The sequence below is a fragment of the Haliotis rufescens genome, unplaced genomic scaffold (genome assembly GCF_023055435.1).
Source record: "Haliotis rufescens isolate VD_foot unplaced genomic scaffold, xgHalRufe1.0.p SCAF_5, whole genome shotgun sequence".
Classification (NCBI taxonomy): Eukaryota; Metazoa; Mollusca; class Gastropoda; order Lepetellida; family Haliotidae; genus Haliotis; species Haliotis rufescens.
In genome coordinates, this window is record NW_025964223.1 from 12878969 (window position 1) to 12894384 (window position 15416).

General features: G+C 45.0%; 1 protein-coding gene across 5 annotated transcripts in view; it reads left to right on the forward strand.

Moving 5' to 3' along the window:
• Window positions 1-15416, forward strand: part of LOC124138232 (protein CIP2A homolog) — a 32473-nt gene that overhangs the window by 13597 nt on the left and 3460 nt on the right. For all 5 annotated transcript variants that reach the window (XM_048384613.1, XM_048384610.1, XM_048384612.1 and 2 more), the window contains exons 11-20: window positions 509-665; window positions 2188-2329; window positions 3090-3189; window positions 3977-4095; window positions 7783-8014; window positions 8877-8939; window positions 11311-11421; window positions 12511-12644; window positions 14009-14071; window positions 14530-14643. In XM_048384613.1, coding sequence (XP_048240570.1) covers window positions 509-665; window positions 2188-2329; window positions 3090-3189; window positions 3977-4095; window positions 7783-8014; window positions 8877-8939; window positions 11311-11421; window positions 12511-12644; window positions 14009-14071; window positions 14530-14643 — 1235 coding nt within the window. The remainder of the gene's footprint in view (window positions 1-508; window positions 666-2187; window positions 2330-3089; window positions 3190-3976; window positions 4096-7782; window positions 8015-8876; window positions 8940-11310; window positions 11422-12510; window positions 12645-14008; window positions 14072-14529; window positions 14644-15416) is intronic.

Sequence of the window (15416 nt, forward strand, 5' to 3'; positions counted from 1 at the left end):
AGTTTTACGTACCTAGAATGAGGGGGTTAAGATTTTTTAACAGGTGTTTCACTTTCAGCTTCCACTTGCGATGTCAACCAGCGTTCTATAGCCAGCCCGGAATTTAACAATAAAACTTCGTATTTCGTTCTAGAGCTATTTCCATACATAAACATGATTTGAATCTGTTTTCCTTGAATAAAGTTGAATGTTTCTGCAAATGGTGATAATACCCAATCAGCTTGCAGGCCAAGCCGGCCGTGCTTATTAACCTACACATCCTTGTTAGCGCTTTTAAGATTTGTTTGTGTTGTGACAAATACATACCTAAAAATACATACTTTTAATTAAGCACAACTGAAATAACTTTACCTTGTCATACTTTTCTTCTCAGCCATCGTATTGTACATCATACTGGCAACATAGTGATGTAAGAAAATTCTGTTACTATTTTTCATGATACTTGCCCTTTTAACAACAAACAAACAAACAAACATGATTCTACTGAGATGGGTTCCATGTTGTGCAGGAGGTGCTGTACTCCGGCCGTACCCCCGACCTGTGCATCCACTCGGACCTGCTCCTCCCCGTGCTGGTGGAGATCCTGCGGTCAAGTGTGGACGGTGACGCCACGCTGGTCAGAAGGAAGTGTAACAAGGTGGTCAAGGCAGTGAGACTTCTCACAGGTCAGTGGTCACATCTATACCGAGATTCCCTTCACGTAGGGTTGGCCATGGAGGCTTGGCCATGGATGTGGTGCTTAGAACTGATTTATAGTGAGGGAGTATGGTTTTTTAGCAATATTACAGCAGTATCACGGCAGGGGACACCAGAAATGGGCTTCACACATTGTACCCATGTCAGGAATCGAACCCGGGTCTTCGGCATGACGAACGAACGCTTTAACCACTAGGCTACCCGGCCGCCCCAGCTGATTTTGAAGCAATGACAGAAGCATCACAATCATGATCAACACCCTGGATTTACTCGGATATTATCGCATCCTTAAACTATCATCACAGATTTTTTTCACTTTTTTTCATAAAAATTAGGCAGGGCCCAGTTTTACAAAGTGTTTTTGTGCTACAACTGTCAGGTCCCATAGCTTAACATAGCTTTGATCATCATATCACTAAGAAAGCTTTCTGCAGCTTGGCCCACATTTCAGTTGAACTGTACAAGCTTACATGGCTTTGTTTTAAACCAGAGAGTAAAACCATGTTCAGAGATAACACTGTGAGAAGATTGACAGTAATGATGTCAAACGATGCGAGTCAGGGATGAACATTAAAGGGCAAGTAAAGTCAACAGAGCAACTTTGCAGATTTTGATACTTAGGCATACTTAATCACAAATGCCTGACCAAAATGAAATTTGAAAAATGGCATAAAACAGACAAAAAAACATGCGAAAAGGGGTTCCTGGTGTTTGATGCACTGTGCTTTTTCAACGATCATCATCTTCGATAAAAACTATAGTTACCAATTGTTAATTGTTTTTTTAATTATTCACAATGTCAAAGATCAAAGTCTTTTCACACATTCAACTATGTATTCAATGTTGTTTTTGTAGGATTAACAGAAATATCAGAAACATTATATGTATAGCGACTGAGAATCACAAGGTAGTTAAACACAGCAGACCTATCAGCCAATGAAAACAGTTGTCACCGCTGTGCCGGTAGCTTTATGTGACGCCCCCAAATAGGTTTGTTTTGGAAGCTGATTACGCAGCTTGTGATTTCAGCACTTTCACTCGGACATTTAAATACTTTTGCCAAATATTATGAATTTTTCTCTCTAAGAAATAAACTAAATGTAAACTGTTTGATTGGCATTACTTAGAAGTTTACAGATGACAAGGTAGACACAATTTTATGGATAACAACTTCTTTTATACTGTAAAAAAGCAATGTTTCGGTATAGATCCTTATACAGTTAGTTGTCATGCAACGTTGACAACGGTATAAGGATCTATACCGAAACGTCACTTTTTTTACAGTATTTAAAAAGGTTTTAACCATAAAATTGTGTCTGCTTAGACTAAATGTATGTAGGAAAATTGATATTCGCAAAACATGCAGTCATTTTTATCTTTACTACTTTTTAAAAGCAATGGGCTTTTCTCCAGCATTATGCTGCAATGACACAACTGGTGTACTGTGCAAAGTATGTTAGGTCCACTCACTGAGATCCCATCTGTGCCCAGTGTTGTGCAGTGAGGATGACCTGAAGGCATCGCTGGTGGACCTGGTGGACACGCCCCTGTTCCAGACCATCATCGCCTTCCAGCTGGACAACAACAAGATCCTGCACCCCAAACCTGGCCCCCCTCAACCCGATGACTGGAGGTACACACGGGGCTCGCCATGATGGTTGATGATCATGTATTGTTAGTATTTGTCACCCGTGACAGGCGACTATGCTTGTCATAAGAGGCGACTGAATGGATCTGCTGATCAGACTTGGTGACTTGGTTGATTGCACGTCATCATATCCCAGTTGTGTGGATCGATGCTCATGATGTCAATCACTCAATTGTTTGATCGAGATTTGTTTATGTGCAGACTGCCATCACATAGATGGAATGTTGCCAAGTGTGGCATTGAAAAGCAACCAAACAAATCTTAGTATTTATGCATCCCTGTATCAATGTATTTGTTGTAAATGTCCTTCTTGGTACTTGTTGTTACCCTGTCTGGCGTTCAGCATTAAGGGGCTTCAACAAGAACAAGTCAGTTCAGAGTCAGTATACTGTTTCTGAGTGGGGTATTTATGTTAAACTGCGGCATGGTATCTCAGTGTGCTAGCACTATAAATCGTCAGTCAGGACTAGTACAAGCAGCCACACACACATACAGACACATACAGACACACACACACACACACACACACACACACACACACACACACACACACACACACACACACACACACACACACACACACACACACACAGAGAGTGCAATAATCTCGCGAAGACGTTAAACCCCATTTCACCACCTCAGTCTGGGCAACATCATTTTTATTTTCTCGCCATTTGTATGATGAATGGGTGACAGGGAGGTGTTTAGATATGACTGTTGATTATCACAGCTCCGTGTGTTTCAGTGAGGCAGGCATCAAGGTGGCGCTGGTGTGTATGCACCTGATGACCAAGATCAAGAGATACGTCCGGGACATGGAAGTGTACATCTCAGGGCTACTGCAGGTACGTGCAACAGCTGCACTGATGGTTGTAGAGTTGGCAGACACTTAACTTGTTCACTGCAACTTTTTGTCTTAAGCAGATCAAGTTTACAGTCCCTGCATTTCTTGATTAATTTATGATCCAATAAAATCAGCCAAACATTTCCACATTGTATACTTAGAGCTTGATTGGGTCAATTAGGACAGTTTACTAGATATCTGGGGCTGATCGAGACTTAAACTGCATAAACACGTGTTACATGCACTCATTGTTACAAGACCTGTGAAGATCCAGGTTAGAAGAGGTCTTCCATCAACCCATGCTTGCCGTAAAAGGTGACTATGCTTGTTGTAAGAGGCGACTAACGGGATCATGTGGTCAGGCTTGCTGACTTGGTTGATGAATGTCATCGATCCCAAGTGCGTGGATCGATGCGCATGATGTCAATCACTGGATTGTCTGGTCCAGACTCGAATATTTACAGACCGTCGTCATATAGCTGGAATATTGCTGAGTGCGGCGTAAAACAACAAACAAATAAAAACATTGTTACAAGTTGTGTAGATCACCTATCTACTCCACATGCTTCTCAGCACAGCATAGTAATCACACTACGCAACCTAAGAAATAGTTTGACATACTTTTGTTTCTCCCTATTTTGTTCTTGTGAGTTCTCTTGTTGATTGGCAGTAGGTGTAATTCTTGTTTGAATCTGTATACAGTGTAGCATCTAGACCAGCTGTAGACATAATTTACAGTTGCGAAGATGTCATGGCAAGACCTGTGATGAGGTGACCTCGTGTTTCAGGACGGTCGTATTGTTCCGTTCCTGGCATCAGGTCTGGTGTGTGAGAAGAGTGACACGGTACAGCTGGCACTCAGACTGGTGTGTCAGGGGTCAACCCTGGAGAACTTCCCCGATGTCATGTGAGTCAACACATTGTCAACAAAGTTTGTATTTTATCTTATCCTGACTCATTTGCTAAAGCACCAACCCAGCTGTCCCCTCTTCCCCTGTTTCGGACGTAATAAGTACGGGAAATATGAGGGTGACGAGTAACTGGGCTTGGTCACATGCTTCCAGTGCGCATGCTCAGTCCAGGGGTGCATTTGGGTGCGATGTTTTCTCTGTTCTCCGGGAACACAGTTCAGGAAGTTTCAGCTACCTTTCGAAAATGAGTAGATATACGCAATGAGTATGAGTCAGGATAAGTATAAGTACTATTTTTACCCCCAAGAATACATTATTCCTAGCAGTTATACAGAGCTACTTCTAATAGTGTTATTAAGCTGTCCTCTGTAAAGGGAGATGATGTAAGGTTTGCGGAATTTAACTGCTACAAGTGCACAGCATTGTTTTCAAAACCATCCAGGGTCACAGTCTGAACAAATTCACAGCCTGTGGTAATTCAAAAAGAATTTACTGCAGGTTAAAGAAACTTGATGCATGTCATCCTAAGGGCGGGGCTGCAATCTGAAAAAGTCATAAGTGACCTACGTGATAGGTCAAGTATCAGTTGTTGTGTTCAGCTGTTGTTCAAGTTAACATGATCTCTGTTCCCAAGTCTGAGAGATGCTGTGGCTGCCTTCAATGTGAAGTTGTTCTAGTTAACATAATCTCTGTTCCCAAGTCTGGGAGATGCTGTGGCTGCCTTGAATGTGAAGTTGTTCTAGTTAACATTATCGCTGTTCCTCAGCCTCGGAGATGCTGTGGCTGCCTTGAATGTGAAGTTGTTCTAGTTAACATTATCGCTGTTCCCCAGTCTGGGAGATGCTGTGGCTGCCTTGAATGTGAAGTTGTTCTAGTTAACATTATCGCTGTTCCCCAGTCTGGGAGATGCTGTGGCTGCCTTGAATGTGAAGTTGTTCTAGTTAACATTATTGCTGTTCCCCAGTCTGTGAGATGCTGTGGCTGCCTTGAATGTGAAGTTGTTCTAGTTAACATTATCGCTGTTCCCCAGCCTGGGAGATGCTGTGGCTGCCTTGAATGTGAAGTTGTTCTAGTTAACATTATCGCTGTTCCCCAGTCTGGGAGATGCTGTGGTTGCCATGTGAAGTTGTTCTTGTTAACATAATCTCTGTTCCCAAGTCTGAGAGATGTGGCTGCCTTGAATGTGAAGTTGTTCTAGTTAACATTATCTCTGTTCCCAAGTCAGGGAGATGCTGTGGCTGCCTTGAATGTGAAGTTGTTCTAGTTAACATTATCGCTGTTCCCCAGTCTGGGAGATGCTGTGGCTGCCTTGAATGTGAAGTTGTTCTAGTTAACATTATTGCTGTTCCCCAGTCTGTGAGATGCTGTGGCTGCCTTGAATGTGAAGTTGTTCTAGTTAACATTATCGCTGTTCCCCAGCCTGGGAGATGCTGTGGCTGCCTTGAATGTGAAGTTGTTCTAGTTAACATTATCGCTGTTCCCCAGTCTGGGAGATGCTGTGGTTGCCATGTGAAGTTGTTCTTGTTAACATAATCTCTGTTCCCAAGTCTGAGAGATGTGGCTGCCTTGAATGTGAAGTTGTTCTAGTTAACATTATCTCTGTTCCCAAGTCAGGGAGATGCTGTGGCTGCCTTGAATGTAAAGTTGTTCTAGTTAACATTATCGCTGTTCCCCAGTCTGAGAGATACTGTGGCTGCCTTGTGAAGTTGTTCTAGTTAACATTATCGCTGTTCCCAAGTCTGGGAGATGCTGTTGTTGCCATGTGAAGTTGTTCTAGTTAACATTATCGCTGTTCCCCAGTCTGAGAGATACTGTGGCTGCCTTGTGAAGTTGTTCTAGTTAACATTATCGCTGTTCCCAAGTCTGAGAGATACTGTGGCTGCCTTGAATGTGAAGTTGTTCTAGTTAACATTATCGCTGTTCCCAAGTCTGGGAGATGCTGTGGCTGCCTTGAATGTGAAGTTGTTCTAGTTAACATTATCGCTGTTCCCAAGTCAGGGAGATGCTGTGGCTGCCTTGAATGTGAAGTTGTTCTAGTTAATAATTATCTCTGTTCCCCAGCCTGGGAGATGCTGTGGCTGCCTTGTGAAGTTGTTCTAGTTAACATTATCGCTGTTCCCTAGTCTGAGAGATACTGTGGCTGCCTTGTGAAGTTGTTCTGGTTAACATTATCGCTTTTCCCCAGTCTGGGAGATGCTGTGGTTGCCATGTGAAGTTGTTCTAGTTAACATTATCTCTGTTCCCCAGTCAGGGAGATGCTGTGGTTGCCATGTGAAGTTGTTCTAGTTAACATTATCGCTGTTCACCAGTCTGAGAGATACTGTGGCTGCCTTGTGAAGTTGTTCTAGTTAACATTATCGCTGTTCCCCAGTCTGGGAGATGCTGTGGCTGCCTTGAATGTGAAGTTGTTCTAGTTAACATTATCGCTGTTCCTCAGTCTGGGAGATGCTGTGGCTGCCTTGAATGTGAAGTTGTTCTAGTTAACATTATCGCTGTTCCTCAGTCTGGGAGATGCTGTGGCTTCCTTGAATGTGAAGTTGTTCTAGTTTACATTATCGCTGTTCCCCAGTCTGGGAGATGCTGTGGCTGCCTTGAATGTGAAGTTGTTCTAGTTAACATTATCGCTGTTCCCCAGTCTGGGAGATGCTGTGGCTGCCTTGAATGTGAAGTTGTTCTAGTTAACATTATTGCTGTTCCCCAGTCTGTGAGATGCTGTGGCTGCCTTGAATGTGAAGTTGTTCTAGTTAACATTATCGCTGTTCCCCAGTCTGTGAGATGCTGTGGCTGCCTTGAATGTGAAGTTGTTCTTGTTAACATTATCGCTGTTCCCCAGTCTGAGAGATACTGTGGCTGCCTTGTGAAGTTGTTCTAGTTAACATTATCGCTGTTCCCCAGCCTGGGAGATGCTGTGGCTGCCTTGAATGTGAAGTTGTTCTAGTTAACATTATCGCTGTTCCCCAGTCTGGGAGATGCTGTGGCTGCCTTGAATGTGAAGTTGTTCTAGTTAACATTATCGCTGTTCCCCAGCCTGGGAGATGCTGTGGCTGCCTTGAATGTGAAGTTGTTCTAGTTAACATTATCGCTGTTCCCCAGTCTGGGAGATGCTGTGGCTGCCTTGTGAAGTTGTTCTTGTTAACATTATCGCTGTTCCCCAGTTTGGGAGATGCTGTGGCTGCCTTCAATGTGAAGTTGTTCTAGTTAACATTATCGCTGTTCCTCAGCCTGGGAGATGCTGTGGCTGCCTTGAATGTGAAGTTGTTCTAGTTAACATTATTGCTGTTCCCCAGTCTGGGAGATGCTGTGGCTTCCTTGAATGTGAAGTTGTTCTTGTTAACATTATCGCTGTTCCTCAGTCTGGGAGATGCTGTGGCTGCCTTGAATGTGAGGTTGTTCTAGTTAACATTATCGCTGTTCCTCAGCCTGGGAGATGCTGTGGCTGCCTTGAATGTGAAGTTGTTCTAGTTAACATTATCGCTGTTCCCCAGTCTGGGAGATGCTGTGGCTTCCTTGAATGTGAAGTTGTTCTTGTTAACATTATCGCTGTTCCTCAGTCTGGGAGATGCTGTGGCTGCCTTGAATGTGAGGTTGTTCTAGTTAACATTATCGCTGTTCCCCAGTCTGGGAGATGCTGTGGCTGCCTTTAATGTGAAGTTGTTCTAGTTAACATTATCGCTGTTCCCCAGTCTGGGAGATGCTGTGGCTGCCTTGAATGTGAAGAAGGCAGAGGAGACCAGCAAGTCCTCGGCTTCCAGCGTGACGGTCACTCCGATGAAACACTCGAACCAGCAGGTGAAGCGTGGCCTGGATAACAAGGAGAATGTGCCAGTGAAGTCCATGAAGAGATCCGTGTCCGACAATGAAAATATTGACACATCACTGCAGTCTCTCATAGAGAAGATGCATACTAGCCTGGAGGTGAGGATACTTAGTGAAAACAACTAACCACTTCATTTCATATCCATGTATATGAGAACTGAACACTACTGGTGAGATTCTCTTATTCAGCTTGCCATAATAAGTTCTGTAATGTCACTGGGTCCGGTTGGGTAGCCTAGTGGCTTGTTCTCTTCTCACTGAAGGCCTGGGTTCATCCTCATAAGGATGCAGCGTGTGAGGCCCATTCTTGGTGTCCTCTGCCTTGATATGGCTTGAAAAATGCTTAGAGTGGCATGAAGCACAACTCAGTCAGGTCCTGCATCACTGGGTTGGTACAATGACTGTTTCATTGGGATCCCATGGTAGAATAGGTTCCCAGTACTTCATGTTGGTTCTGAGGGCAGACTTAAATCATGATTGAGTGAGAACACTACTGTGTGGCCTGGGTGTCACTGTAACCCACTTGTATGGATGGATGCACATGCTTCTGGGTCCTGGTTTGTCTGTCCCAGATGATTGCCTTGCCATCAGGACATAGCTGCAATATTGCTGATGCCCACTCACTCACTCACTCACTACCTCACCCAACCCCATCTCACCCAAAACCACCCAACCTCGCCCAATCCCATCCCATCCCATCCCTCCCCACCTCACCTAACCTCACCTCACCTCACCAAAACACTCTCTTACTCTTCTAAAGAAACAAACGCTGTCCTTTTAATCTAATCTTTGTTTTCCCATTGTAAGAGATTTGATTTACTTATTTGTGGACCCTGTAATTAAGCAATGCTGTTATGTCATATAACGACTGATGCCTCATCACAGGTTGTCTTGGCCTGTTCTGTTTGTTTTTGCTGTGTGTCTACATGATCTCTAGTCTGTCTGGTTTATTCCAACACAGGTGAAAGACACCAAAGCCTCCGATATAATTGAAATATATGAGCACAGATTTCAGACTCTACAGGTAATTGTAAAACTTTCACTACCATTAATAGTTCCATGATAACACTGTCAAAATATACTACCCAAAAGAACTTATAGAACACCTGAATTTTTAACGTATACTGCATTACATATTGCACATTGCTCTTACTACCGAAGTCCTAAGTGGAAATGAATGATGATATATCAGCAGCATCAGTAATTTGTGTTGCCCTCCATGATCCATGACATCCGTGACTGCATCCGGAGTGCTTCGGTTTACTGTGCCAGCAGTTGGGGCAGCTGAACATCAACCTGTTTGCCACAAGACACAGCACACAGTTGCCGATGTACGTGTCTCCAATGCCAGAAACTCAGGTGTGGACTGTTGATGCCAACGCAACAACCAATCTGTCCTTGATCCTTTTGTTGCCGCATTAGGCGGCAAGAACCTGGTTCTCTGACCCATGATGTGTCGCCGGGCAACCAGCTCTGAAACTCCCAGAGTCGTCCAACCAATCCCCTGCAGGACCCTCACAAATACAGCCTCCATCCATCCCCAGTGCAGTTCAAACTTCATGCTTGGGTCGTATGCAGATGGTACTGATAGCCAAGGGTTACTCAAGGAGAGCAGCCCAAGCCGTAGCTCAGGCTCATAGACCATCCACCAGGGGGCTGTATGTTGATAAATGGGGCTCCTTTGAGATTTTCTGTAGGAAACATGGCGGAAAGATGCAACTGCGCAATTCGTAGCGGATTACTTGCTCCACCTGAGAACAAAGAAACTCCTTATGGGTGGTACTATAGCTATGTGCCTGTCTGCTTTCAATACTGTCTGCATTGTCACTCAAGACTGGAAGTTATCATAAGGAGTTTCAGACGTTCTGCCCTCCCGTCCTCCAACCTCCAACCTTCAACAACGTCCCTATGAAACACTTGACAAAGCCTCTTTTAAGCACTTGATTCAGAAGACCATCTACCTACTAGCTCTAGCTACAGCAGCCAGGATTAGCGAGCTCAATGCTCTTGATCTCACACAAGTCCAGTGGAAACAACGCTCCCGAGGGTCACTGTGCTGGGATTTTAGCCAAAAACCAACAGCCTCAGCAACCCATTGTAGGGTGGAGGACCAGGATGAGCTGCTGCAATATTCCGTCTGTACCCTCAAAGAGAACAGAGAAGGCCCCAGGAGAACGACTAGACGCAGCCTCTTCTTCCAACCTTTGCTGACTTGTAAAGGAGAATCTCCAGGAATACCATCTCCTCTTGGCTGAGATCCACAATCCTGCCGGCCTATGACGCAGCAGGATTAGAGCACCCCATTACCTCTGGGATGTGTCTGTAGAAGATGTGGATGGCGTGCATAGTTTTTGGCTATTGGTGGTTGCCCAACGGATCACCAAGCCCAAGAAATGCCAGTAGACTGCAATGCAACCTACCACCTTATCCCCTCAGTCAAGCATTTCCCAGGGTCCACTGCCTAGGGAGTAGTGTAGACAAACCATCTCAGGCAAGCCCAACCTACAGGAGACCCGTGAAGATTCCGGGGTAGAATAGGTCTTCAGCCACCCATGCTTGCCGTAAAAGGTGACTATGCTTGTCGTAAAAGGCGACTAACGGGATCGGGTGGTCAGGCTCGCTGACTTGGTTGATGCATGTCATCGATCCCAATTGCGTGGATTGATGCTCATGATATCAATCACTGGATTGTCTGGTCAAGACTCGATTATTTACAGATCGCCATCATATGTAGCTGGAATATTACTGAATGCGGCGTTAAACAACAAACCAACCAACCAACCAACCTACAGGACCACTCTGCGAGATGCCAAGCACTGGACTGAAGGTTCGCACTGACACCTTCCATCGGATAAAGTGTAATCAGCCCTGAGGGACATTGGAAGAGAAAAATGACACCAGATATCACAAGGGGCATGGAGGTCATGTTGGGCAAAAGAGTTACTGAAGAGTTTGATAGATCAGCATTCATTTCCAGTTGGAACTTCGGTAATAAGAACAATGTGCAATAAGCATATTACTCTGATTGTGGATTTTTTTTCATTTCACCATAGTTAATATGATTATGATTATTTCCCCTGACCAACTTCTCGACTAAGCTGCACCCCATGCTAAGACCAAAATTTGTACAACAGTACATATTTTCTTGTGCCCATTACAGATTGTTTACAGCCACAGTAGGATAGAAGTGGGATATAATTGCCTTGAAACTATTATCTGCTTAGTTTCATCGATGTTAAAACTAATTCTGTTCACTACTGCTCGATCTGAAACACAGTTTAACTCACTATGTATGGTTTTAGCTAGCAGCGTCCCTTCTTCAACTTTCTAAGTGCTTGGGATGCATATTATGGCAAATATGATATCTGCTAATTCCCCATCTCCCCATGTTTTAGACCAAGGAGGAGCACTTGGAAAATCTGCTGGAGGCTAAGACCATGGCAGTAGCCCAGGCTGACCGACTCATAGCCCAGTACAGGGCCAGACAGGCCAGGTATGAAGGCGAGGTGAGTACATTCTGTATATCTGCTCTTGTAATGGCAGTAGCCCAGGCTACTGACTCATAGCCCAGTACAGGACCAGACAGGCCAGGTATGAAGGTGAGGTGAGTACATTCTGTATACCTGCCCTTGTAATGGCAGTAGCCCAGGCTGACCGACTTATAGCCAAGTACAGGGCCAGACAGACCAGGTATGAAGGCGAGGTGAGTACATTCTGTATATCTGCTCTTGTAATGGCAGTAGCCCAGGCTACTGACTCATAGCCCAGTACAGGACCAGACAGGCCAGGTATGAAGGTGAGGTGAGTACATTCTGTATACCTGCCCTTGTAATGGCGGTAGCCCAGGCTGACCGACTTATAGCCAAGTACAGGGCCAGACAGACCAGGTATGAAGGCGAGGTGAGTACATTCTGTATATCTGCCCTTATAACGGCAGTAGCCCAGACTCATAACCCAGTACATTCTGTATACCTGCCCTTGTAACGGCAGTAGCCCAGGCTACTGACTTATAGCCCAGTACAGGACCAGACAGGCCAGGTATGAAGGCGAGGTGAGTACATTCTGTATATCTGCCCTTATAACGGCAGTAGCCCAGACTCATAACCCAGTACATTCTGTATATCTGCCCTTGTAACGGCAGTAGCCCAGACTCATAACCCAGTTCATTCTGTATATCTGCCCTTATAACGGCAGTAGCCCAGACTCATAACCCAGTTCATTCTGTATATCTGCCCTTATAACGGCAGTAGCCCGGACTCATAACCCAGTTCATTCTGTATATCTGCCCTTATAACGGCAGTAGCCCAGACTCATAACCCAGTTCATTCTGTATATCTGCCCTTATAACGGCAGTAGCCCAGACTCATAACCCAGTTCATTCTGTATATCTGCACTTATAACGGCAGTAGCCCAGACTCATAACCCAGTTCATTCTGTATATCTGCCCTTGTAACGGCAGTAGCCCAGACTCATAACCCAGTACATTCTGTATATCTGCCCTTGTAATGGCAGTAGCCCAGACTCATAGCCCAGTACATTCTGTACATCTGCCCTTGTGTTTGGAAAAATATCTAACTAGCTGCTTTATTTTACAGACACAGAAGATGCGCTGCTACTTCCAGGAGTCTGAGCGGAAGGCTGAGAAGTATCAAGAGCAGATCAACACACTCAACCTTGAGCGTGAAACTCTGCAGCATGAGTTTGATCAACAGGCACAAGACTTACAGAGGTAGGCACAGAGTTAGAGGTGTAGGCACAGAGTTAGAGGTGTAGGCACAGGACTTACAGAGGTAGGCACGTAGTTAGAGGTGTAGGCACAGGACTTACAGAGGTAGGCACGGAGTTAGAGGTGTAGGCACAGGACTTACAGAAGTAGGCACGGAGTTAGAGGTGTAGGCACAGAGTTAGAGGTGTAGGCACAGGACTTACAGAAGTAGGCACAGAGTTAGAGGTGTAGGCACAGAGTTAGAGGTGTAGGCACAGGACTTACAGAGGTAGGCACAGACTTAGAGGTGTAGGCTCAGGACTTACAGAGGTAGGCACGGAGTTAGAGGTGTAGGCACAGGACTTACAGAGGTAGGCAAGGAGTTAGAGCCGTAGGCACAGGACTTAGAGAGGTAGGCACGGAGTTAGAGGTGTAGGCACAGGACTTACAGAGGTAGGCACAGAGCTAGAGGTGTAGGCACAGGACTTACAGAGGTAGGCACAGAGCTAGAGGTGTAGGCACAGGACTTACAGAGATAGGCACAGAGTTAGAGGTGTAGGCTCAGAGTTAGAGGTGTAGGCACAGGACTTACAGAGGTAGGCATGGAGTTAGAGGTGTAGGCACAGGACTTACAGAGGTAGGCACGGAGTTAGAGGTGTAGGCACAGAGTTAGAGGTGTAGGCACAGGACTTACAGAGGTGTAGGCACAGAGTAAGAGGTGTAGGCATAGGCTTTACAGAGGTAGGCACGGAGTTAGAGGTGTAGGCACAGGACTTACAGAGGTGTAGGCACAGAGTAAGAGGTGTAGGCACAGGACTTACAGAGGTAGGCACGGAGTTAGAGGTGTAGGCACAGAGTTAGAGGTGTAGGCACAGGACTTACAGAGGTGTAGGCACAGAGTAAGAGGTGTAGGCACAGGACCTACAGAGGTAGGCACGGATTTAGAGGTGTAGGCACAGGACTTACAGAGGTAGGCACGGAGTTAGAGGTGTAGGCACAGGACTTACAGAGGTAGGCACAGAGCTAGAGGTGTAGGCACAGGACTTAGAGAGGTAGGCACAGAGCTAGAGGTGTAGGCACAGGACTTACAGAGGTATGCACAGAGTTAGAGGTGTAGGCACAGGACTTACAGAGGTAGGCACAGGACTTACAGAGGTAGGCACAGGACTTACAGAGGTAGGCACAGAGTTAGAGGTGTAGGATGTTTAGGACCTACTTTATAAAGTACTGTGAAATAACACCTTCAAGGACCCAAGGATCTCCCTTAATTTATAACACTGTATCAATACATCTATTGCCAAACATATATCCTTGCATAAATATATGGTTCAGCATACCACTTCCTGTTTCACTGTAGTTTTATAACCATGTGGCTTGTTTCCTGACAGACTTGAGCTGAAGTCAGAGGAGTGCGAGGAGCTGAAGGCAGCGCTTACAGAGCTGCAGGAGAAGTGAGTCTGTCAGCTCATTCACCTATATATCCTCTCGTTAGTAATGACACTGTTCTAAACATCACATCCCTTTACCTTGTAATCACGTCACGTTACCTTAAAAATCTCTCACCCCCATGGAGATCCGGGATAGAATTGGTCTTCAGCAGGGCATGCTTGTTGCAACAGGCGACTTACGGGTGGGTGGTCAGACTTGGTTGATGGATTTCATTGTATCCCAACTGTGCACATTAATGCTCATGATGTCAATCACTGGATTGTCTAGTCCCGACTCAGTTATTTACAGAGTCCATCCTATAGCTGGAATATTGCTAATTGCGGCGTTAAACAACAAACAAAAACACACTCTCTCACTATCAATAGGTTTTCTTTGATAAAGTCTTGTACCGCGAAGGATTATTTGTAACATCGATGAGAGCAATCTAGCTGTTGAACTGACAGTGTGTTTGTGTCTACAGGCATGACAAGAGTGAGCGCAGCCTCCTGTGTCTACAGCAGGAGCACAAGACCATGTCGGAGATGCACGACATGCTGCAGAAACACCACGAGAGCCTGAAGCAGCAACACGACGTGTGAGTCACATGTTGTAGGCATAGACAATCTCACCCTTGTGTCTTTTGATATCAAATGTATCAACACAAGTTGATAAAGTTTCAAATTCTGTGGTTTGCCAAGGAATTTTAAAGTTTAATCGACAAATGTCGATATATTTGATATCAAAAGACACAAGGGTGAGATTCTGTTTATCATCCGAGATCATTCTTCCCACTTTTTCAGTTGTAAACAGTAATAACCAGTTGCCTCAATGTAAAAATGAGGTAACTAGCTTCAGAGGCAGAGATTTGTGATGTCATTTGATTGTGACATCATGTAAATGATGTTGTCACTGATGATGTCACAATTGTCTTCAAAGCATTGTGATCCAATTTAGGTGTATTTCATCTTGCCCAAAAAAATTCAGGTGTGCATGGGAAGGTGATTAAGTTTAACACCTGGCCAGGTGTGCCTGCAAGCAGGTGTAAAGTGTTGGATCAGATCCAAGACAGAATGGAGGAGATAACTTGGACTTCTGCATGAAGCAACATTCTCCAGGAATAGACATGGCCACAAGTACACTAGCCCCACCCAGACTGGTGAACATCAAGAGGGACTAGTGGTTTTCTGATCAGTCTAGTTACTTTTCAGGAACTGCTGGTCCAAAATGAGTGGGGACAATTTTGATATGACCAGTGGTGTCTACCTTCTTCTCCAACTGACAAGTAGTCTAAGGCGCCGCGATTCGTTGTCCCCAGTTGCGTCCATTGGGCACGCCAGAAACCTTTGATTGTGGGTTCAAATCCTGGTT